Source organism: Triplophysa rosa, linkage group LG5 (genome assembly GCF_024868665.1).
Source record: "Triplophysa rosa linkage group LG5, Trosa_1v2, whole genome shotgun sequence".
Lineage (NCBI taxonomy): Eukaryota > Metazoa > Chordata > Actinopteri > Cypriniformes > Nemacheilidae > Triplophysa > Triplophysa rosa.
Genome location: NC_079894.1, coordinates 2,265,212 through 2,291,636, shown reverse-complemented (window position 1 = coordinate 2,291,636; position 26,425 = coordinate 2,265,212). Strand labels below are relative to the sequence as shown.

The 26,425-nt window shown below is 40.0% G+C and overlaps 1 protein-coding gene across 3 annotated transcripts; it reads left to right on the top strand.

Annotated features, from left to right (window-relative positions):
• The first annotated feature begins 1,941 nt into the window (after positions 1 to 1,941).
• On the top strand, positions 1,942 to 13,633 carry LOC130553859 (inositol-3-phosphate synthase 1-A-like). Of its 3 annotated transcripts, none has more exons than XM_057333054.1 (11): positions 1,942 to 2,038; positions 2,900 to 3,023; positions 6,402 to 6,563; positions 6,795 to 6,924; positions 6,993 to 7,186; positions 7,358 to 7,507; positions 7,591 to 7,806; positions 7,893 to 8,057; positions 10,857 to 10,970; positions 11,419 to 11,636; positions 11,737 to 13,633. In XM_057333054.1, exons 2-11 carry the CDS (start codon positions 2,910 to 2,912, stop codon positions 11,927 to 11,929), a joined length of 1,656 nt encoding a protein of 551 aa, XP_057189037.1. In that variant the 5' UTR covers positions 1,942 to 2,038; positions 2,900 to 2,909; the 3' UTR covers positions 11,930 to 13,633. The 3 variants fall into 3 exon arrangements, with proteins under 3 accessions (XP_057189037.1, XP_057189036.1, XP_057189038.1); XM_057333053.1 differs by having other exon boundaries at positions 1,973 to 2,287; XM_057333055.1 differs by lacking the exon at positions 1,942 to 2,038 and adding an exon at positions 2,583 to 2,700.
• Positions 13,634 to 26,425: the final 12,792 nt, after the last annotated feature.

Genomic DNA, 26,425 nt, shown 5'->3' with positions numbered 1-26,425 from the left:
ACGAATGAATGAACGAATGAACGAATGAATGCGCGTTGTTTCTCAAGTTCGAGCTCGATACATGGCTTCTTTATATGAATATGAGTGCAGTATCAGGTAGATGTCAATCGCTGGCGGTTTACACACGGTTAGCCCTTACCCGCTATTTCTACAGTAATATATTGGCAACACTGTTGCCAGCTAGTTACTGTAGGTCACACATCTACAAAAGCTCTTGTTTTTAAAACTAACTCTTCCTAAATGTGCTCTAAACATGTTTGCTCAAAATTTGACCATGTGGTGGGACTATTGCCATGAAGTGATGTAAACCAGTAAAAAGAATGTATAGTATTTCAATTTTCAAAAGTGCTCTCACACTATATAGACAAAATATTAACCTATAGAATGAGTCGGACACAGAGAAATGAACAATCCACATATGAATCTCAACAATGGTGACAATCAACTGAACAGCTTCATGCTGCAATGCATGCTGGGTACATAGTACAAAACTCATTCATGACTGTTTGTCACCATTGATGAGGTTTGTATGTCAAGTGTCTAACTGTGTCTTAATTGCAAAGAAAGATTTTCTGACAGAGATCTTTCCATTATAACATGTAATCACTTTACCAAACATATCTCAATAAATCTTAAATGCTATATTATTATTATTTAATGATTGGATTCTTTCAGATGTATCTTCAGTTACTAAGCAAACATAAAGTTGCGGTTCCTGTAAAGTCCCTTTCAGTGTTATTGTATAAGTGTACATTTTAAAGCTACAAGAAAGTCAAAGAGTCCAACCAAAGCAAACACTGATCGCCATAATGGTGACTTAAAACATAATTGAACCACTATGAACTTGAGTTTAATCTCAATAAGATCTTACACAGATGACAGAAATAAAGTGAAAGTGGTGTCTGTAATATGTGAAGATGTTATTGATGTTTGTGTTTAATTCTCCTCTGGTGAAATCTTGACAGATTTATTGTGTTCATCTGTTATTTACACGTGTTCATCTAAGACTGTGTGACTTAAGTGCTTTAATAGATTCTTTATAATGAATGTTCAAACAGCCATTGCAGTAGTTTACTGTAAAACACCTACAGTAACTAGCAGGCAACAGTGTTGACAGTATATGACTGTAGAAATGGCAGGTGAGGGCTAACAGTGTATGTGAAATGAGGACATGACTGCAGCTGGCCATGAGGCCCAAACCAGCATGTCCAGTGCAAAAAGGCTTTGACTTTTTAATTCTACTTAACATTACTTTATTTATCCGTTATATTGAAGAGACCTTTTTGAAGGAGTTTGGTTTACTTATGAGCAGTTGAGTTTAAATGAGACTTGGGTGTTTGTAATGACGTAGGTTATGGTGTTGACCATGATTTGTTGCATTTTGAGGTGTTCAGTCTTATTATGATTTAAGAAAATAAATGCGATTGCTCTCCTCACGAATCGACTGTTTCTAGTTTTTCACTGATGTGTCTCTTAAGTGTTGAGGACTAGTGCTGCTTTGAGCCTACATTCAGTATGAGTAAAATACTCAAGTACTGTTTAAATCAGATACTCTAAGACTTTTACTCAAGTCGTTTTGTAATTGGTGACTTGTAACTTGTAATGGAGTAATTTTCACTGCAAGGTATCTGTACTTTTACTTAAGTATGGTTTTCAGGTACTCTTTACACCTCTGATATACATGTTATCCCCACTAGGGGGCTGTAAGGGTCATTGGTGTGCCTGTTAGTGGTGGGCGATACTGCAAAATTTGGTATCGATCCGATCAATTCTTTAGACAATATTTTTTATTAATGTATTGAAGTCACAACGCTTCTCTTCCTCTCGGCCATCCTGATCTCTCATTCAATGTGCTATCAGCTTCGCTCACTCAGTTCGCTGCTCCTCGGCGCGTTGTGTCAGTGAGTCACGTGACGACACAACAACGAATCGCAGCAGGGGGGGGAGGAGTAGCAAAGTGGGCCAGGATGTGAAAGCAGCAAGTGGTGCTCAGGATTGTAGAGGTAGAAGACACGAGCAGAGTATAATGAACGTAGAGGTGAGATATTTAAATTAAAATATCGATTCAATTACAATTGTATCGATCTGATACCAATACCAGTGTTGGCATCGATACTATCGATATTTAGATCGATCCGCCCACCTCTAGTGCCTGTTACTTGAACGAGTAACAATGTTGTGACGTGTGCTAATGGCAGCACGAGCTACTTATTGATGTGTTCCAATAAAGATGTCAACTTGAGACATAACCTCGGGCACAAAGTTCTTATTTACCACTCATAAAGAAGTGAGTATACAACATTTACAAATGTTATTGCAGTAATTCTGAATTCATTCACAGGTCATTGCGAATACTTTTTTTGGCCATTCTTTTTTTCTCTTCTAACTCAATGTTGACAGTATAGAGATTATTATTAACACACCGTTTTAACTTTGTTCATGCAATTGCATTTGATTATTCCATCCACGCAGCACTGAATAGCCTTCATGTGTAACGCATCATGCATCGGAAGCTCGAGAGCGTTCTACAACATCTTATTTGTCCCATTGTCTGGCTTGTTCCGCTTTTGTGTGCAAGGTTCCAGAAAAATCCACCATCACATTTTGGTACACGAGTGGAAGGTTTTGAGAAGATTGTAAATCTTCAAGTAAACATATTTAACATATTATTATTCTTTTCACGTAAGAACATTGTTAAAGGTACGACCTTTTTTTTCATGTATCTTCGAACTAATCAATGAGGGGGCGTTTCAATCGTTTTCTCTTTTTTTGTCCTTTGCCTGCAATATCTTTGATTAGATTTTTCACTTTAATGTTTTGTTGCACCAGTGTATTTAAATGGAATACAATTCATGTGTGTTATTAATGATGGGTGATGTTCTGTGCTGGCTTGTTTCAGGTCGATTATCATGTCTGTGAAAGTTAAGATCAACAGCGCTGATGTGAAATACACCGAGAAACACATCGAGTCGCGTTACAGTTACAACACCGCATCTGTGTATAAAGAAGGAGACACGTACACTGTGAGTATGCCTGAACAGATTTAGGATGGACGACACGGGCACTGTGCAGTCAGAGCGCGCGCACGCCGATGCGCAGACCGATCGATCGGCATTTGACATCAAGTACCGCGAGAGAGCCATTCAAGAGCAGACATCGGCCCTGTCCCAAATGACGCACTCCGGTCTTGAGGACCTCCTCTGAGTCCACGCTTGGTGACGTCAGGAAGTGCAGACCTATAGGGCACTAGGCACGAGTCCACAAGGGTACATGGGAGTGCATTTTGGGACAGACTTGAGGTCATCACACCGGAAAGAGCAAGCGGTGCTTTCTAATCTCTCTCGCGGTACTTTGTTGTCATTCACTGATCAGTCTGCGCAGCGCCGCGTGAAGTTGAGCACTTGTTGTCCCATTGTTGTTATTTGGGACTGGAGCTGCCGGTTTTTATTGTTCTGTATTTCATATGTTGATATGACACCCGAGCATTATACAATAGATACTTAAGTTTGTAATGCATTCATTTGTCATGACGTCATGAATGTATATGTATTAATTTGTTTACACTATACTTAATGTGCATAATGTGTTCTTAATATGCATATATGTTGTTATTTAATATTTCTCTATAATACAGAATCTGTGTTGTTCAGCTTTACAGAGTCCAGAGACAACTAGATATAGATCTACAACAAAACATGGCTTATTACCTTAAGTGAGAAAATGCACTGCATTAAAAGTTTTTATTCTTGAATAGCTGGCTTAATAGAAAATAAATAAGCAATAATACGAATAAGTAACTAATTTAAAAATTGAATTTTATCAAAACATACATTTAAAAATGTATCATGTTGACGTATATATATATTTTTATCAATAGGGTAAATTACAATATGTAATAGTGCAAAATTGCACAATGCAAATAACCAAAACAAAACAACACATCAGTTATACATCTAAAACATTAAGAATTTTATCCAGTAGCCCAGATGTCTTAACAGCTTTGCTATTGTTGTGTAATAATATTAAAGAATCAACAAATTCTTTATATCTGTGGAAAACAATCTACATTTGGTACAATTGACAAAAATTTTGCTTTCTGTATATGGTATTTTCCAAGTAGAATAAGAATTTTAAGAATATTATCTATTTCCAAAGAACCAGTATCACAATCCAAAAACAAGACCATTTTGTCAGTTATATTAATAAACTTATAAAATGTCTTAAAAATCAACAAAGAGATATGTTTACGTATATGTCTGACATCCACGACACTCCTCCCATCCGTTCTGTGATTGAGCGTTCGCAAGGATTCCTGGGTAGGGGACTTCAGTGGAGTCTCACTCAATGCGGGCTTCGCCGAAGACCGTGTCGAGGGCACAAAGGAGGCGCTCGCGAGCAGACTTCTGAGCGCTAAAAAGACCAATGGGACACCCTACAGACTCGTAGACTTGGCGAGAACGCGCAATTTAAGTCCACGAGACCGCAAGTGCGCACTTCATGTGGAGTTGCGGTCTCGTGGACTTAAATTGCGCGTTCTCGCCAAGTCTACGAGTCTGTAGGGTGTCCCATTTGTCACCAAGTGTGGACTCAGAGGAGGTCCTCAAGACCGGAGTGCGCCATTTGGGACAGGGCCATCCAAGTTTCTGCTAATATGACAGTTAACCGCGCTCGCGCTATAATCCTTGACTGACAAAACAGCTGATTCGGTGGTTGCTTAGCAGCATAAAAAACCGCAGCGCGCTGCACTTTTCTAAATAATAAAAACAGTCAACCTAAAAGGCAGTGCCATGCGCTTGCCGTTTAAAAAAAAACGTTTACCGGCGTCAGGGGTTAAGATTTGTTGTTTTAACAATAGTATAAAGGCGGATTTTTTCTTCTGCGCCGTACACTTAATAACCAAGAGCCGAAGAAGCGGTTCGTTGTGTACGCTGTTTGAGAAGCATTTAGCAGTGATAGCGGCAAGTAAAAGTAAATTGAGTTGTTAAATACAGAAAAACGCGTAACTTATTTAGATAATTCAATCGGAAATGCGTTTGAGTAAACATGAGTTTTTTGACCTGAAGGGAGGGGTTTCAAGCAGACCAATCAGCGTAGGGTCCGCGTTGAGTTGACGCGTTGTTACATTTTTGGAGAGGTGCGCCTACGTCTCTGCGTAGGTTAGGTTAGGTCTGACGCAGAAGTAAAAATCGCACTTCATGACGATATATGCAGTGCGCTGCGGTCAAGTTGCTAAGCAATCACCGAATCAGCTGTGCTGTCAGTCAAGGATTATAGCGCGAGCGCGCTAGTTGCGGTTAACTGCCATTAGCAGAAACTGTACAAGCACAGGGTGCTTGCTTTGGTCTTGCTCGGGTTACCCGCGTGACAGACACCAGAAGTTTCTCCTAAATCATTGCAGGTTCCGGACGTTCCAAGCAACTGTCAAATTCCATCACCACAACGGAAGGCTCGCCTCTCCATTCACCCGATTGGACACTGGGAAAATACGAGTTTGACGTCGGGCGCTTTTCTACTCCGAGTTCTTTAGGCTTGTTCGATTCATGCTGCCGCCTGACAAAAAGCAATGCACTCTGGTTATTCGTTATTTTAAATGCGCCACAAGCGCGCTCAAATAGGGGGCGATGCGCATGCAGTGCGACGTTCCCGTTTTTCTAGGCGCGTCGGCGCCGCATCGAGATGAAAAGTCATGTGACAAGAACCAACCAACCAATATAAACAAGCTCTGAAGATGGAGACAGATGATCACAGCATTAATAAATCTAGTAGCAGAGTTATTGCAAGGTATTTTCAGTGCGTATAATCCATATATTCTTTGTTTATACTTCCTCGTCTCGCCGGCTTGCGTGGCCCATGGTTGCTTAGCAACGACAGACGCTAGGAGTGCTCACAGTGCCTTTACATTTAAAATGACGAATATGCGTGCGGAAAAGACGCGAAATGTGAATCGGGCTTAAGTCAGGCGCCGCAGTTGCTCAAAATCGACTGCGAAAGCCCTTATGACGATACACTATTTTCTTAGCCAAACTGTGCACGTGTATATATATGACGTGTTTATTCTGTAACATTCAGTTACGCGAACTCGCACAAATGTATGTTTTTTTATCACCTCTGATGTTCATTGTACTTAACTACGGCCAAACAAATAGGAATTTCTATCATATTGACTTTGTCAGTGATAAAGACAGCAAAATCCCGTACAGTTCAGCACACTACGCGAAGCACGAAGTGTCTGACCTGATGGCCGTTTTTTACTCCTCCCCCGCCTGCACCCGGCAGACGTCGCCAGTGGGTGGCAGTATATGGCAAGGGCAGACGTTTGGGGATCAGTGAATGGCAAAACATTAACAAAAACGAATGAACAATGTTAATAGAATTTGAAATGAAGTGTCAATGTATATCAGGTGACACCCTCCAGTTCTGGGTTCATCTTCCGCACGGAGACGAAGGTGCCAAAGCTGGGCGTCATGCTGGTCGGGTGGGGCGGTAACAACGGGACCACAGTCACGGCGGCTGTGCTGGCCAATAAACTGGGTCTGACCTGGAAAAACAAGAATGGTGTTCAGGTAAAAACCGGTTTCAGCTTTAACGTGAGGTTATGGTGTGGGTGGGGTGTGTGAATGTGGAATAAATGCATAAGAAAGGCCATATTGCCAGTTCTAATGCGAGCACTAAAGGAATGAAAATAAGACCACGTAGGTTGAAATTCTATATGATTTAATACTGACTATATGTTTATTGTACTTCAATCGATCCATGTGCTGTCATTCCGTGTTGTCTGGTGACAACTCTTGCAGAAAGCAAATTACTTCGGCTCGTTTCTGCAGTCGTCTACTGTGTGTCTGGGCTCCGGACCTGACGGAGACGTCCACGTTCCCTTTCGAGATCTGCTGCCTATGGTGCATCCGAATGACATCGTATTTGATGGTAAAGACATGCCGTTTTGATGACGAGGTTGTGTGAGGACGATGTGTTGATTTGTGTCGTGTCTGAAGGTTGGGACATCTCCTCGTGGGATCTGGGCAGGGCCATGGAGCGTGCTCGGGTGCTGGAATGGAGCCTGCAAGAGAAGCTCCGCCCCCACATGAGTCAACTCAAACCCAGACCCTCCGTCTACATCCCAGAATTCATTGCGGCGAACCAGGAGAGCAGGGCTGACAATCTCATCCCAGGAACCAAAGCAGAACAGGTGACCATTTCTATTCATCAGTGTCAAGAGTTTTTACGCCATCTCTCCTAGACGTCAACGAGAGCAAATGTAAGTCTCGGAACGTCTCCATTAGAGATCAGATTCGTGAGGGTTTGGAAGAACCAGAATCAAAGCGGTTTGTTTATAAACCTATATCGTGAATGTTTGTAGGTGGAGCGGATCCGTCGGGACATTTGTGACTTCCGACAGAAGAGCGACGCGGACAAGGTCATCGTTCTGTGGACCGCCAACACCGAAAGGTTCTGTGACATCGTTCCTGGCGTCAACGACACGGCGGAGAATCTGCTGAACACCATACAAGTACCGTGTTTTAAATCTGAGTATCCGATAGAACCGAGAAGGAGAAGAAGCAGTTGGAGTAAGGCGTCTCATTTCTGTCTCAGATCGGAGGAGAGGTGTCTCCCTCCACCATGTTCGCGGTGGCCAGCATTCTGGAGGGCTGTGCGTTTATTAACGGATCGCCTCAAAACACCTTCGTGCCCGGAGCCGTGGAGCTGGCCGTCCAACAGGGCGTCTTTATCGGCGGAGATGATTTCAAATCTGGCCAAACCAAAATCAAATCTGTTCTGGTGGACTTTCTGATCAGTGCTGGTTTGAAGGTGAGAGAGAAGCAGACGCACCTGAATGTTGAGCGTTTATGAACAGAATTTCGTTGACTGTTATTTGCTTGTCGTGTGGATTGCAGCCGACATCTATCGTGAGTTATAATCACCTCGGAAACAACGATGGACTCAATCTGTCAGCGCCTCAACAGTTCCGTTCTAAAGAGAACTCAAAGAGTAATGTGGTGGATGACATGGTGCGCTCCAACCCCATCCTGTACAAGCCCGGAGAAAGACCGGACCACTGTGTGAGTACGGCCACAGAATCATGCAAATAGATTTCATCCAATGAGATCATTTTTTCAAAAATCATGTTTTTATTGTGTTAGTTAGCTGTATTTTTTTAGTTATCATGGCTCGAATCCAAACAAACTACAGATGTAGCGATTCACTCAGCTCACGATGCGATGCGATTCACCATTGAGAATGAGTTGAGGAAAATTTAAAATGAACAACTGCCCTTTTATTATTTCTCTAACGCTGCACAATTCTTTGTAAAATAAAAATATATTTTATGTCAAATAACAAAACTAAATTGCAGTTTTAAAACAAATTCCAAATCAAATCAAAAATGAATAATACAAAAGTCTCTTTAATATAAAGAAACTAAGACTTTGTCTGTGCTTTTCCTAACTTTTACTTTTTTAAGAAATATCAGCATATCCACGTTTACCAAGTTTGCAGAAAAACAGCGGCCCCTGCTGTTCAAAACATGTACTGCGATTTTTATAACGTCTCGATGCACAATAAAAAAACATGATTTTTGAAAACGTTTAAAAACGGAGTTATCTCATTTTGGAACCAAACTTTTCAAATATACAACAAAAGGTGTTTCTACGTGAAATGCACTTCATTACATTTACCAAGCACGAGCTACAGTAACTCGTCGCCTAGAATTATAAGGTTCTGAGTAGTTTTGACATGTTGAGCTTCAAAGTTTTTGCATTTCATGTAAATCACACAAGAGAATCGAAATGTATTGTAAATGTACTGTACAATATCAACATTTTCTGAAATTTGTGAACGTTTTGGAGCAGGTCAAACGCATCACTTTCTGTTTAGATTTATAAGGTTCTGTCTGCAAGACATTTTCAAGCAACACGAACATGAAACCAGTGAAATTAGTGTGGTAACAATGTGTTGACGTGTATAAAGTTACATTAACATGCTTTTATGACATTTATTTCCTGTTTTAAGATGCATAACTTTTTGTTCAAGTTAGGCATAAAAGGCACTACTTAGGGCTGCTCGATTATAACAAAAATCATAATCCCGATTATTTCGGCCAATATCGAGATCCCGATTATTTAACACGATTACTCATTAACTTTTAAAACAACACAGAAAAATAAAAAAACTTGGCTTTTAAACTGTAAATTCAACTGAAAAATAAATGTGAAGAAATAGCACAGCTAAACCGCTGTAAAGGAAAGAGGTGCGCTGTGGATATATACCACAAGAAAAGAGGATTCTTGCCAAATGAAATGCGGCACAATAATCGTTTTACCTCGATTATTTCGTTTTTGTTATCGCTGAAGGCCAAAATTGACGATTACGATTAATTTTCGATTAATTGCACAGCCCTAGCAGTACTCAATGTTTTATCTATAGTGCAGATGTTCATTTTAGTTCAGCAGGCGCCAGGACGTTTCCGTTGGTTTAGACAGAAAGCAGCTCCTGAACTTTATTCCACAGAAGGTGGGACCAGGGTTCCCACAGGTCATGGAATTTCTGGAATATCATGGAATTTTAAAAGGTCTATTCAAGACATTGAAAGTCATGGAATTGTATATATTTTTTTGTCGAAGTCATTAAATATCAGGGATTTTTGTTTGTCACTTTAAATTTTAGATTCCATTTATCAAAATGTGGTTTTTCTATACTGTATTTTTTTTATCGTGGTTACACATATTTGCGTATTGTCATGGTTATCTTTAGCGCCATTTTATTCCCTTCCCGCATGTCACCTGGCAATCACTTAAAGTCCCAGTGAAATAAAAAAGGACAATTCTTATTTTTTCATGAAATATTGCAGCGTTTATAGTAAATAGCTTATCAATGTGGGTCATTCACTTTTTAAAATGCATGTGCCCTCATAATTATTGACATTTGACACAGCTGTATAACAACATTTAAGGCTGGGCCGGTATGAGATTTTGACGGTATGGTAACCTTAAGCCAAACTATCACGGTTTCGCGGTGTGGTGGTATTGCTGCTGCAGCTTTAAAATGTGTTATATTAAATGTCTGAGTAAAAAACATTGAACACAATAGATTTGATTTTTAAGCAACACAATATTTGGAACAGTATGTTAACATGAACAGTATGTCAGGTGAAATCGGTGCTTCCCAAACATTTTGAAAGCATGGCACCCCTTTCTAGTCTTCTTGTACATGCACTTCCAGTAATTAAACTTACATGCATTCATCCATACTTAAATAAATTAAATGCAGATGAGCAAACAACTAATTAAGCATAAACACAGAACCTGATGGATTCCTGCACAAAACAGCTCATACCTTTGGAACGGTATAACAGAAACTTTAAAACCGTGACCGTCCAAACCGTGGTGTACCGTGGAGCCGGTATTCGGCCCATGCGTACTCCATTCCATACACACACATTACAAGAGATATATATATATATATATAACAAAATATAATACTGTATATATTTATATATATATACAGTATATACAGTATATATATGAAGAGTTTGGTTCCAAAATGCAGGTGGTTTGTTTTGATTTAAGCCATAACAAAAAAAACAGCTAACTAACACAGTAAAACACAATAAAAACATGATATTTGTTATATTATATTTTGTTATTTATATATATATTAAAAACGATAAAATATAGAAATAGTGGTAAGACAAGTGACAGTAGATTTGAATTTGATGTCAAGTTCCGAACGCATGATTGAGAAGATGAAAGTGGACTGTTTAATAAATGTTAGTGTCATGTAAGTCAAAAAAAGAAGATGTGATTAATTATACATATTAGAAGAATAAGGTTGTAATATCAATATGTGATTTTTGTTGACAGGTGGTCATTAAATATGTGCCGTATGTGGGTGACAGCAAGCGAGCAATAGATGAATACACCTCCGAGATCATGATGGGAGGAACAAACACCATCGCTCTACACAACACCTGCGAGGTGACTGATACACACTTGGTCAAAAACACCTGCCATAGATGTAAATAACTAGATGCCGCATTAGCATCTGTTTCTATGGGCCGCTATACGTAGGTCGTCTGCCATATTGGAACGGTGCGAGTCGGTCTGCGTTTGGAATTGGGTTACTTTGTAACTTTTGACACTCAAGAGCAAACTGACTGTGCGTGATTATGAAAACGTATTTGTCGTTGCGTAAACTCAAACATTATATTTGCTACACGAACACATGACAACAACCAAAGGGCGTCCCATTTTTCGGGAATTAAAGTGTGGCATTCTAGCAAACTGTGAGAGACGTCAGTGGACCTTTCCAAGATGGCGGACGTGTCAACGTGCCTGAAGCGCTTTAACGAGGCATCTAGTTGTTTATATCTATGTGTTCTGTTCTGTCTTTACTAAGCCCTTCAATGTGTTTGTCTGTGTGCAGGATTCTCTGCTGGCCACTCCCATTATTCTGGACCTGGTGATCCTGACAGAACTGTGTCAGAGAATCACATTCTGCACGCAGGACGATCCAGTTTTCCAAAGCTTCCACAGTGTTCTGTCTCTGCTCAGTTTCCTCTGTAAAGCTCCGCTTGTACCGCAGGGCGCACCGGTGGTCAACGCTTTCTTCAGACAACGGGCGTGTATCGAGAATGTCATGAGGTGAGTTCCGGTCCCTCTACAGAAAGTCATTTCGACTCTCAAACTACTCACAAACTTGGAAGACGCCGTGTCTCAGCATTGTTTTTCTCTTGATCTGCAGGGCATGTCTCGGCCTCCCTCCTCAGAATCACATGCAGCTAGAACACAAGATGAAAAGAACCTTCCTGTATTCTGGTGAAATGCGAAAAAAAGATGCCGTTCTAGAAAGTATCAATGGCTGTCGTTCCATCAAATGTATTGAAATGAACGGCCATGAAGAAGTGCAGCACACGTCTCACAGAGGCCATCGATAAACTGATAACAAGAAACAGCTTTATCCGCGTCAAATAATTCATTGATTTTCTTTCTTGGAAATAATAACATGTATGTGTTTGTTTAGTGTCTATTGTATTTCTGGAGTCATTGTGAGAAATAATCTTTTTAATACAATTAACACTGAGAAAAATGAGTCATTGTGTGTTCCCGCAGAGGAGATGCTGGAGTATTTGCAATAGAAGACTGTGGTCAATTTTCTAGATACTATAGTGTTTTACAGTATCAACTACAATCAGTTAACAACTAATAATTAGTGGTCGACAGATATGGGCTTTTGAATAGTAAAAAAAGAAAGATATACGAGATATTAGTGAAACTAAATTAACATTTATTTTGCATAATATTTATGCAATATTCTCTTAACTGTACAACATTTGACGATGTAACTGTCATGAAACAGGAGGGGACGAACCCAATTGCAGGCAGCGTTCAGGGGTAACAAAAAGGGTATTTATTAAGAACAAAACGCAAAACAAGGACCCACGATGGGGTATAACGGCACAACAGGATAATAACAGGATGTAGACTAACTAACACTAAACTGAGATAACCAACACTAGACATTAACTAAACTGGACACTTACTAGATAGACAGGAGCTTCAACAACAGGAACAGGTAATCACACTCAGGGTACGATGATGCACAGAGTAACACTCTTTAAACAAACACACCACACACAATGACCGAACACAGGACAATGAAACATGAGGACTATTTAAAGGGGAGCAAATCAAGAGGGAACAGGTGCGGGACATGAACTAATTAACAAGCAATAACGAGACGAAAGGGCGGGAACAGAGACGCGACACCGGAGAGAGAGGGAATGTGGAAGACCGAAACTTCTCTCTCCACATAAAACAAGGGATCCTGTCGTGATTCTGCCACAAGATCAAGAAAGACATGACAAGATGAGACAGAATCACGACAGTAACACTTCAATATTTGACAAATAGTGCAGATTTTTTTGTTGAACTGTTTTACTGCTTCTTTAACCCAACAGAAGATTCTAGATAAGGTGTATATTTAATGACAAAAAACAACGTAATTCGTTTATATTAATATACAGTTACTGTACAAAGAAATCGCATGAAGTTGTTTTCCTCAGGATGTTTCACTTTAGGTCAAAGTTTGAAAAACAACCCTTGACTAGTAAAGATTTATGTCCGCTTTTCTGTTTTGTCTCTGTGAAAACGATACAAAAATACGCCAATGTTGAATGTGGTGGATATTAAATAATAATACAGAATATAGGCATGCAAACGCATTATTACTTAACATACAGTGTACAGGTACATCTCAAAAAATGAGAATATCGTGAAAAAGGTCAATTTTTTTGTTTGCTCAGGACTTGGCACCTGCACACAGTGCCAAAGCTACCAGCACCTGGTTTAAGGACCATGGTATCCCTGTTCTTAATTGGCCAGCAAACTCGCCTGACCTTGACCCCATAGAAAATCTATGGGGTATTGTGAAGAGGAAGATGCGATATGCCAGACCCAACAATGCAGAAGAGCTGAAGGCCACTATCAGAGCAACCTGGCCTCTCATAACACCTGAGCAGTGCCACAGACCGATCCACTCCATGCCACGCCGCATTGCTGCAGTAATTCAGACAAAAGGAGCCCCAACTAAGTATTGAGTGCTGTACATGCTCATACTTTTCATGTTCATACTTTTCAGTTGGCCAAGATTTCTAAAAATCCTTTCTTTGTATTGGTCTTAAGTAATATTCTAATTTTCTGAGATACTGAATTTGGGATTTTCATTAGTTGTCAGTTATAATCATCAAATTAAAAGAAATAAACATTTGAAATATATCAGTCTGTGTGTAATGAATGAATATAATATACAAGTTTCACTTTTTGAATGGAATTAGTGAAATAAATCAACTTTTTGATGATATTCTAATTATATGACCAGCACCTGTATTTTTAAAAATCTGCGTTGTTATTATTATCCTAAAACAAATGTTGCTGTGTGTTTTTGGCTTCATCTTCACTCTCTTGCTTTGTGCTGAAATGGCAATGGGTGACGTAGTTTAGAGCGGCTTTAATGCACCTTCATTTACACTTAACCTGAGCCGCATCAGAGTCGCCTTTGATACTAGGGTCTGAGGAGGGTCAGAGCCGGCATATTTTAGATCGGCTTTCATGCGGCATTGCGTCTTTACACAGAAATTTGATCCGCCTCAGAGCCACCTTAACTCGCCTGTGTAAAGACGACATAACAGTGCAACCTTAATATAATGCACAACAAATACTCATGTTTTAAAAGCCTAATCACCTGTGACCCTGCCTCTGTCTCTCCACCTGGGCTACAGCTTTACAGCTTACCTAATAAAGTGAAACAATTGGTTGTGCATGGCATCTGAACAAACACAGAGTCATCTGGTGATATTTTATAGATATTTCTGTGCAAGTTATACTGCATCACTGCCGGCGGTTTGTTTGTATCCCTGCACTTGCACTTCGTTTTAATATTAGTGATTTTATTATCGTTACTTATCACTGTCGTTGCTTTGCTAACTTATCCTGATATCTCAATAACCCTGTTCTTGTTATTTACTTGAAGATTCTAAACCAAAATTTATAGTTAATTTAACGCCATTAGCATAGCATTAGCGTGTTAGCTTGCTTTCTGTTTACACTGTGGAATATCATCTTGCCTCTGTTTGTCTTGTGTCTAACTGTTTCTCTTTTTAAGCGAGTATACTACGATCCATCGAGCAACCTTGGTAAGTTGGAATTGCACTTCAAACCGGTGAGTTATGGCTTCTATTCCTATTATTGTTACTTGCACCTCATGTCATATGTTTAGCTTAGCCTTCTCTGTCAGCTGCGAGGGCTTTATATGCGATAAATGCAGGGAAATAGTTAGGCTGACAGAGAAGATCTTAGAATTAGAGTCTCGCATCCAATCTTTATCTGAGGATAGTAAGAGTTTAACGACGATAGAAAACACTTTGGATGCGAGCAACATTAGCGCACACAGCTCGGTTCCGGTTGAAAATCCCCCGCAGCTGGGAAACTTCGTGACTGTGAGACGGCGTAGTCGCAGGACAAAACATCACTCGACCGTTCCGATTACAGTCTCGAACAGGTTTGCCCCGCTCAGTGACGCACCGACTGAGAAACCTGCTGAAAGTGCCCTAGTTATCGGTGATTCTATTGTTCGGAACGTTAACATAGAGGCACCAGCCACCATAGTCAATGTTTACCGGGAGCCAGAGCGCCTGACATCAAGTCAAATTTAAATGTGCTGGCTAAGGCTAATCGTAAATTCAGTAAGATTGTCATTCACGTCGGCACAAATGATGTTCGACTCCGTCAATCGGAGATCACAAAAGATAACATTAAAGAGGTGTGTGAGCTCGCAAGCATGATTCAGACACTGTAATATTCTCTGGCCCCCTCACTGCTTATCGTGGTGATGAGATTTATAGCAGATTATCATCACTAAATGGCTGGTTGTCTGAGTGGTGCCTGCAGAATGATATAGTTTTTATAAATAACTGGAAGAGTTTTGAGGGCAGACCTGACCTGTTGAAACGAGATGTTCTCCATCCCTCCTGGGCTGGGACTTCCATCCTGTCTAGAAATATGGCAAAAAGTCTTAATGCTAATGCTAAAACTTGACTCGCTGGGGCCCAGGTCAGGGAGCAGACAGTATGGCTTAACCAACTGTCTGCTTGCCGTCTCACGTCGCAGAATACACAAAATGTACAACATGTAGTAATCCGTTCTCCCAAACATCACAAAATAGAGACTGTGTCTGTCCCCCGGATTAGCAAACATAAAATAATGCGTAAACCTCTTGAAAGTAATTTAATAAACGTTAAACAAACTAAACATGAACAAAATACAGATAATCAACTGTTACGACTCGGATTGCTAAATATTAGATCTCTCTCTAATAAAGCACTTTTTGTTAACGATATGATAACAGATCATAAAATAGACATGCTCTGTTTGACAGAAACATGGCTAAAACCAGATGATTATATTGCTTTAAATGAATCTGTCCCCCAAGATTATTATTATAAACACGAGCCTCGTCTAAAAGGCAGAGGGGGAGGTGTCGCAGCACTTTACAATAACTCTCTTAGCATTTCCCAGAAGTCGAACTCTAAATATAATTCTTTTGAAGTCATGGTTCTTCATGTTTCAACACCTAATACTAAAGATAAAACATTTTTAAATTATTCTAGCTATTGTATATAGGCCTCCAGGGCACCACACAGATTTTATTAAAGAATTTGGTGGGTTCTTATCAGAACTAGTACTGGCCGCAGATAGACTCCTTGTCGTTGGTGACTTTAACATCCACGTAGATAACGTTACAGATGCCTTAGGAATGGCTTTCAAAGACACTCTTAACTCCATGGGCATTAGTCAACATGTGTCAGGACCCACTCACCTTCGTAATCATACTTTAGATTTAATACTGTCTTACGGTATAAATGTGGACGACGTTAAAATCCTTCAGCAGAGTGAAGACATTTCGGATCATTATCTGGTATTATGTTTGCTTCACTGGCCTACGGCTGCAAATAAAACTCATTGTTACAAATATGGTAGAACAATAACTTCAACTACCAAAGATGCGTTTCTCGATAATCTGCCCGAATTGTCTCAAATCATGAGAAATAACGTTGAAGATCTTGACATTACCACTGAAAATTTTAATTCCACCTTCTCGGTAACGCTAGACAAAGTTGCTCCACTACGTTTAAAGAAGATTAAAAATGGCAGCCCCACACCGTGGTATAATGAACACACTCAGGCTCTAAAGAAAGCGGCCCGAAAAATGGAGCGCAACTTTAAGAAAACTAAATTAGAGGTATTTCGTACAGCATGGAAGGATAGTATTCGAAAATACAGGAAAGCCCTAAAAACTTCTAGATCCGCCTACTTTTCATCACTAATAGAAGAAAACAAGCACAACCCTAGGTTTTTATTTAACACGGTGGCTAAATTAACAAAAAATAAATCGTCAGTGACTTCTGATCCTGTATATCAGCATAGCAGTGATGAATTTATGAACTACTTCACATATAAAATCCAAGATATTAGAGAAAAAATTATAACAATGCAATCAGAAGTGAAACCCGCTGAACAAACTAACTACAGCGCCCTTAAGGAGAAAATGCAATTATTTTATACCGTAGATCAAGATGAGCTGTCTAAAATTATTAGATCATCTAAATCAACAACATGCATACTAGACCCTATACCTACAAATCTACTGAAAGAGATGCTCCCAGAAATTATAGATCCTCTTCTTGGTATTATTAACTCATCTCTGACATTAGGACATGTGCCTAAAGCATATAAGGTGGCTGTTATAAGGCCCCTTGTCAAAAAACCCCAACTCGACCCTAGAGAACTAAGGAACTACAGGCCTATATCGAATCTACCTTTCATATCTAAAGTTCTGGAAAAAGTAGTTTCAACTCAATTATGCTCCTTCCTCCAAAGGAATGACATCAATGAAGAATTCCAGTCTGGATTTAGAGCATGTCACAGTACAGAGACTGCTTTGATCAGAGTTACAAATGATCTGCTATTGGCGTCTGACCGAGGTTGTATCTCGTTATTGGTGCTGCTAGACCTTAGTGCTGCATTCGACACCATTGACCACAGCACACTCGAAAATTACGTCGGCATTAAGGGAATAGCTTTGAAATGGTTTATATCTTATTTATCCGACCGTTTTCAATTTGTAGCAATAAACAATGAGGTGTCACGCAAATCGCAGGTCCAGTACGGTGTACCACAGGGCTCAGTCTTAGGGCCTCTGCTCTTCGCATTATACATGCTATCTCTAGGAGATATAATAAAGCGACACGGAGTTAGCTTTCACTGTTATGCTGATGATACTCAACTTTATATTTCCTCGAAGCCTCATGAAACACAGCAGTTCCATCGAATAATGGAATGCATAGGTGATATAAAAAACTGGATGAGTAACAACTTTTTATTACTGAACTCGGACAAAACAGAAGTTTTACTTATTGGTCCGAAAACCGCCATACGTAACAACCAAGAATACTGCTTAACACCCGTGCGTGCATGCGTGTGTGTGCGTGCGCGTCCGTGTGTCTGCGCGTCCATGTGTGTCTATGTCTATGTGCGTTAGTACGTGTGCATATTGTGTGTGTGGAGTGTGTATGTCTGTCTTCTGTTTTCACCTTTTTCTTGTTTTTACAGGTACAACTTTAATTGTTTTGCTTATAGTCAATATGTCTCATGTACAGCTGCTTTGTAACAATGACAATTGTAAAAAGCGCTATATAAATAAAGTTGACTTGAGTTCAAACAGTTCTGAAGCTGAAATCGTCAAGTTAGATGATGTGCCGTAGATGTTAAACTAGTTTTGGTTAGAATTTTGATTTATAATTTTTTTAATGTTCTCTCTAGAATTGTATTATTTTATTGATTATTATTTTGTGTAATAAGAGTTGGACACATGGCCGGGACATGATTGTGAGATGTTGTACTGAGGTGAGGAATGTAATGTCACGTGTCGGTCAACAGGAGGCAGCACAGGCATCTGTTAATGTTTACTGCGTTCACTCCCTCCACCAGCAACAACTAGCACATGTATAATGTTAAGATGAAAAGTGTCCAGATGATGTTGAGAAATCATAAACTAAGCAGATGTTTGTGATGTAACCATGACGATGTTGCCAAAAAACACCATGTTTGTTCATTTAGATGCAACGTCTGGAATGTGTAGATGCGTGCACACGTCTATGCAACACTTAGTGTCTTGAATTTGAATTCTGTGCTAGAAGTGAGATTGATTTTTAATCCGTTTTAGCGATTTGAACGAACATCTTGTGTTTTTATAGAAATATGTGAAGTCTCGGTTTGCTAAAACGTTAAGAGTTCCACACCTCACGACGACCCTTGAACTCAACTCGCTGTAGCTCTCCATCAGGTCAGACAGACAGCCTCATTTCTTAAACACTGACTGCACCCCCATCCCGTGTCCCCCCCCACCGGTAACGCTCTTCTTCCAATCTGACTCATATTTCAATCTGTTTTCCAGAAACAAATGAAAGTGGGATTGTTCAAAACACGTGTAGAGTATGTAGATTGTGGAGGTCAAATAATTGAATTGAGTGAATGTGACGAGAAATGTTTGAGTTGATATCGAGATCTTCGATAATATTGACTTTTGATCGCCGACTTGCCAAATCTGAGCTCAGTTTGACACTTTGTTGACGTCTCTTCTCAAACTCGAATGACATTTGTGACATCTCTGACTCTTTTTCTCAGGAGACCCATCTGAGACGCACACGAGACTTTCCCTGCATTGCGAATGATGGTTTTCTTTGTTTCCATCAGGAAAGACGAGATTTTAAATGTGCTTCTTATTTTAAGGACACGATGTAGAATTGATCCGAGAAGGTGTTGTGAGACAGGCACACATGTCTCTCTCTCTCAAACTGCTTCTCATTCTTTTCTCATCATCCCATCCCCCCCGTTCTTGCAGATTAGAATTCATTAGCAATCAAAGAGTCTCTGTGGAACTCCTGCTCTTAATTACCAGCTCATTTGCATTTTTGCATATTAATGACTGCAGAGTTTGCCGTCTGACTGCGGCAGCGAGCGAGGCTCTAAAGTCACGCTGTCCGTTTATTCTCACATGACGAGCACAAAGAAAACGACCGGAACCAGTTACCTGCTCCACGTAAAATACTAGAATCTTTACCACAGTAAACTGAAGTACGTTGAGTAATTAGATTCAATTTGAAAGTATTTCTATATAGTGCTTTTCACAATGTCACATTGTTGCAAAGCAGCTTTACAGTAAATGCAGACAGCAGAGAAATGAGGAAGAAATGAAATCCTACAGAATTCATAACAGCATGGCTTTTTTAAGTAAGATGTGTATTGATGGGACTAACTGATAATAATTGTGTGTTGGTTTGTAATATTACTTGTTATATTGATAGTGATATTAAGCAAGTTTATTCAAATGAATATTATACTAACTGTAAAAATAATTATAAGAATTGAAAGCATTTTCAGAAATGTATGCGTGTCATTTAGGGCTATATTCTGTATTAACAGTGAATTGATCAACTGTAGACTGTAGTATTTATTATAGTATTTGACAAACCCACACCCGACTATAAAGATTGTGAAATGTTTTGACTCATGTTTTATGACCCATAATACACAACAATGAGTGATTAAGAATATAGACATTATTCGTGCGGTAGGGGAGAGTGTGTGTTGAGTGTGTGTATTCTCAGAAGAAAATGTAAATGATGTTTGCCGCCGTATGCCGATACAGATAGATGGTTGAAAGCCAGCAGCTTCATCGTTGCCATGGTGTTCTGAGTTTTATTGATGTTGCTATGGAGTTGCTGTTGTAGGTGGTTGCTAGGGTGTTCCGGCCCACCTCGGTTACTTTATCTCTGGATGTGACTTGGGTTTAGGTTTATTTTACTCGTTTTAAATATCGTTTAGATAAACAGCGGCACGCCTCCCCTTAAAGGGACAGTTCAGCCAAAAATTCAATTCTGTCATAATTTATTCATTCAAAACCTGTATGCGAGTCTTTCTTCGGTGGAACGCAAAAGAAGATAGTTTGAGAAATGCCTCGGTGGTTTTGTGTTCACGCAATGGCGTTCGGTGTTGTTCGATGAGCGACATTCTTCCAAATATCTTCTGTTGTGTTCTGAAGAGGGAAGAAACTCGCACAGGTTTGACGTGACGTGAGGGTGAACAAATGAATAAAACAGAATGTTTGTTTTTGAGTGGGCTTTCCCTTTAAAGGGCGAATTATGGTCCGTCCGCATGACGCAATTTTCGTCATCAGAAGGGTCCGCGGTGGTCCGCACACAGCCCATGTTTTGATTGACTGCAGGGCGAGTCTGAGGACTTTTATTCTCCATGATCACGTTTGCTAAAATGTGTCTTTATTGTGTTAAATTGTGTTAACTGTGTTAATGAGCGTCTGTGCTGTGATACTCACTTCCTGTTCTCATCATCGCCGCCGTGACCGCAGCGTTGCACAGTAGCAGTGTGTTGAAGTGCAGGAGTGTGTGAAGAAGTGTGTGTTGTGTGCACTGCCGTAACCTGAGCGTGGGCGTTCGGATACACCGGCTATCCCCAAAAACTCACAGCAAGGGAACCCCGCTGTACAGGACGGCTCAGACGGCCACATGTGATCCATGAGAGACAAATCAATCTCTGCATCTCCTGTGCATGCGCGTGCGTGTGTGAGAGAGAGAGATTCTGATAGATGACTTGGAAGATCACTGTGGATTGTAGCAGTTTGCGTTACACCTGTGGATGATACATCAGGTCGTGTGACTTGAGTGGGGGTGGGGGGGTTTGGCGAGACCGTAAAGCAGGTGTCAAAATCCTTTGCAATGAAGGGGTGACATCAAAGAGGGTCACCTCCAGCACCCTAGCAACAGCATAGCATCACCCCAACAACCATCCACAACATCATGTCAGGCCCACAGCGATGCCACCGCACTTTTACATGTGCGAAGACCACTAACAAGGTCGAGTAGAAATCGATTGTTTGATGTTTTTAATTTTGCTTTGAAAAATCCCTGACAGCCTGCAGGTTGTATGTGAGCGGATGAGAACGAGGTGAGATCATGAGAAACATCTGCATGTGTTAAAGGAAGCAGAATGTGTGTGTTTGCAAGAACGAGAAAAACACTTTGGTGTTGTTTGTGTGGTGGTCTTGTTGCATATGTGTGTGCGTGTGTGTGTGTGTGTGCGCGCTCTTCTGTCCCCCCAGTGCGTGCTGGTTTTTCTTGAGAAAAGTAAACCGCGAGCCCAGAGTCGCGACTGCCAGTGTGTCATCAAAGACGAGATTCTCTAGAAACAGGTGCAGAACGCTCCCACAACATTAACACTGTCGCTTCTGATAACCAGTGTTGGGCAAGTTACTCTGAGAAAGTAATTCATTACTAGTTACTAATTACATATTCAATAGTGTCATTAGATTACTGTACAAATTACTCTCTCTCCAAAAAGTATACTTATTACTTTCTATATCCTACATCAACCTTGATTATTAAGTGATTCAAGGACAGACATGAAACGGCTCTTTTAATTCATTCAAATAAATAATATAAACTACATACTGTAATGTAGTGTTATTAACTGACCAAAGCATTACAGATGTGAGAATTTTTATGACTTGGAATTTTGATGTTAATTACACGATTGCACACACATATATTACACAAAGTATTTAGTTGAATTACATCAGAAGTAACTGTAATTGAGTAATCCCTTACTTTACTTTTTCAAGGGAAAAGTAATAAATTATAGTAACTAATTACTCAACCCAACACTGCTGATAACAAACACAGACCCACCATTTCTGCGTGATGTGAATTCACCACACATGGAAATGCTGTAAATGTTCACGAAGTTGTTTACATGAGTCGCGGTGTGCCTCAGGTCTGTTCTGAAGAGTTTGATCTGGGACAGACGCCGAACCCTGCTTTCCTGTTCAGAAACTCGTCTGCTCGAGGCTGTCGGGGTGGAAAGCCCACCGTCATGCTCGCTTCAGTCTCATACCTGTCAGTCAACCTTCTGATATCTTTAGAATGTCACTGACTGGTTGAATGTTGTCAGGCACATTTTCATGCTTTTGAAATTAAAACGCAAAATGGTCACTAGCGATGTGTTTTACTCTGACATACATGTTTGTTTTACACAGTAATCCTACAAGGTGCCCTTAAAGGGACAGTTCAACCCAAAATGAAAATTCTGTCATCATCTCTGCAAAATCTTGTTCTGCAAAACACAAACTAGGAAGATATTTGGAAAAATGTCAGTAACCAAACCGATCTCATCCCCCATTTACTGCCATAGTTTTGAAGTCAATGGGTGATGAGATCTGTTTGGTTATGGACATTCTTCTAAATATCTTCCTTTGTGTTTAGCAGAACAAATACATTTATACAGGTTTGGAACAACCTGAGGGTGAATAAATGATGACAGAATTTTCATTTTACTTAAAAAAAAAACGTTCAAGTTTATTCAAGTGTGCTGTTGGTATATTTCTTGTACTTTAAATTGAAGAAAGTATACTTACTTTATAGTCTACTTGTTATGTATACTTCTCAGAAAAACATAGTTGTAAACAAGTTGTGTACTCAAAGTTTACTTCTGCACTGTTACGACATAAAAGTGGGCTCATTTAGTCCCAAGTAGTATTGAAATAGTACACATACAAGTATACTGCTGCTAGTATACAGTCAAGAAAATTCTTTGTTTAAATGAATTTATATACTTGTTTTTGTGAGGGTAGTTTTGTTGTACATTTTATTCTGTGCGTCGTTCTGTTTCTCATCACGATCAAATATCTGATTGTTGTTTTCTGGTGGAAATGGACCGTGGCAAAAAGTTGAAGCGTGTTTGTGAAATGCCTCACACGTTCATTCAAAATCTTAGCAAGTCAAATGTTTTCTCCTAATCTCTTATCTCAGGTTGTGGCCATATTTGGACAATGATCGGCCTAGTATTCACATCTCCAGCAGCTGCCGCGGTCCGTCTCCGCTCATCTGTCTTGTGCGTTTTGACCCTTATCTATTCTAACGTCGAGCGGATCTCTTGTGCGTGTCGTTTGTGAGAGGTGCTGGTTGCCATGGTTTCATGGGTATTGGCGGATGCTTTCAGTTAGCTAATCCTGCTCGACGCTCTCCAAACCCCGAGCTGAATGCACTTCACGCCAGACGCAGCTGCCCTGGATTCACTTCTGGCCCGCCGACTCCAGCCAGAGTCTGAGCAGTCCGTCTGTGTACCCGTGAACATCAGGACTCACCAGACACCTGAATGTGAAGCTGGATGATCGACCTGTGTGACCTTCAGGACATTTTATTTGTGAGGACAGCGTGTCCACTATCAGAAAGATGGTTTAGATGTGGGAGCTGCTGGTAGGCTACAGTATATAGACGGTTTCATCTTAACAACATAAACGAACGTTACTGCGCATGCGCACTGATGTGACCCCAACTGAACTTCCGGCACACGTTCACAAACAATAGAGCGCCTTAAGAGAGTTACTTGGCTAGACTTTTCTCTTCAATATTTTGACTTTAGACTGCGATACCAATCTCAACCGCTAGATGTCAGTGTACCATACTGTTTCTTTAATGCGATCAAACTATAGGACGCATTCAACAAATGGTTTATTTAGTCAAATGAACATACAACAAAATTCAACAAATCGTTTATTCAATACAATTATTATACAGTAAAATAATCATACATAGCTCGTTGATATCGAGCGACCTTAAGTGTAGTCTGTTTATAGCATCGTGTTAGCTTTTCACTTCTGCCGATTGTATTTCGACTTCAAAAGTAACAAATGTGGTGTTAATTTGTAAAGATGATCTTGATAGGCAAAACGTGTACACATCATAGACCTTTGTTTATCACAGAGATTATTTTTTGCGATCTTCCAAAAGTCTACGGGAAAAACGCAAAGGCTTTCGGTCGAGGGAACCAGCGCGGCGCTAACTTCCGGGTTAGCCTACAAAAACACGTCATCTCCGGGGTACTGGATTCCACATCATTTGGGATGCGAGTTCACAACCTCTGACCATGTTACACGTGTTATGAACATGAATGTGACATTTTGTTGAGGAGTGGTATTTATGTTTTTAAACTTGTGATTTTCATCTGATGGAAGATGTAAACATGAAGGTGTAAAACACAGCAATGCTCTAGCACCCACCCGGATTATCCGGTCATCATGGCAACCACCAGTCACCTCAGAAAATATTTTCAAAGCACAATATAATTGTATGCATACACACATTAACATTTTGACAATGTGTAATAATTTGCATTATATACGTAGAACCAGATCACAAAAATGTTTCTTAAAGGGATAGTTTACCAAAAAAATGAAAATTCTTTCATCATTTATTCACCCTCATGTCATGTCAAACCTGTATGATTCTTTCTTCATCAGAACACAAAAAAAGATATTTTGAAGAATGTTGATAACCAAACAACACTGAACCCCATTGACTTCCATTGTACCACTGAGACATTTCTCAAAATATCTTCTTTTGTGCTCCACAAAAAGAAAGAGTCATGTACAGGTTTACAAACACATGAGGGAGAATAAATAATGACTGAAATGTGATTTTTGACTGAACTGTCCCTTTAAGTATCATGGATTGTCACTAGTGAAGAAAACCTCATAAAGCTGTTGATAAAGCCTAACGCAGGGACTAAATTCTCACCCACAGCTCTATTCATTCTGGGGTTAAATTGATTGACATGGCCTTTTTTCCTCATCTCGCCCAGAGGATTAGTGCTTTACTGACACGATGCTGCTGGTCTCGTTCGGCCTTCCCAGAATTCCTGCCTTAAACCTCGCTGTCTAAGCCATTCAGAATCAGACAAGCTTAATTCACTGTCTCTCCAATGTGTTTGACTTTAAAATGGGTACGAAATGTTTTTATCACTTAAAACTGAACTTGATGCTCTTGGTAAAGGTAATTATATACCCCAATCTTTACCGATTTGTAAGCCCTCGTCAAAACGGCACACTTCTTTGAGGGCCAATCCGTGCAAATGAGCAGAATGAATTTAAACCCTGAAATGTGTTAAATGGATCCGCGAGTCTTATTTGTAGCGGAAAGCTTATTGTATTCAAATGAAAAATGTAATAAACAAACACGTAACAGGATTTGTAGATGTGTGCATTATTATATTTTGACGAAAGGTTAAACATTGATGCGAGACAATGAGACCAGGAATGCACGTTAAGAAAGCAAACAGGGTCTGTTTTGATTCCATGTTTATTTTCATGTTGATGTTTACTCTGTTTTTTTTTTACGAGAAAATGTGTCGTTTTACAACCAAGACCTGAGGACAGATATTACTCAGATGAATCATCAGGTTTCTGTTTGCTCATGTCGAGCTCGTCCCCCGGTGTGGCATCTGTACCCTTAAAAACCCTCAGTGACCTCAAAAAAGAAAGAAAAAACACCAGATAGAGGCGCTGAGATGCACAGGGGGGCAAAGAGCTTCTGTTTTTCCACCAAACACCAAATGTCGCCGCTTCCTCTGGTTTAGTGCCTCTGAAAGTCCTTTTCACACTTCAGACGAAAAACCATTTGCTTCACTCCACTCCTGATTATGGCTCATTCAGTCTCAGATTATCCAAGGCGTCGGGTCCCCAAATCTAAGGTGAAGTGTCAACTCTGGCTTTACACCAACATGCTGTTTCTTTAACAAATTCAAGGTGAAAAAAGTCAAGATGTTTATTGCTTTAGCCAAATATTACCATCTCAAGTAAGCTCAATTCTCTTCTGCTGGAAGCTGCATGTATGTTGCTGCCTTGTCATATTTGTCCACGAAAATGGCACTAGAATGCCATATCATACCATAGTGTGATGATGGTACGGATTCATTCAAATATCCATTACCGTTGTGTTTACACGACACAGAGAGGGACTTTAAAG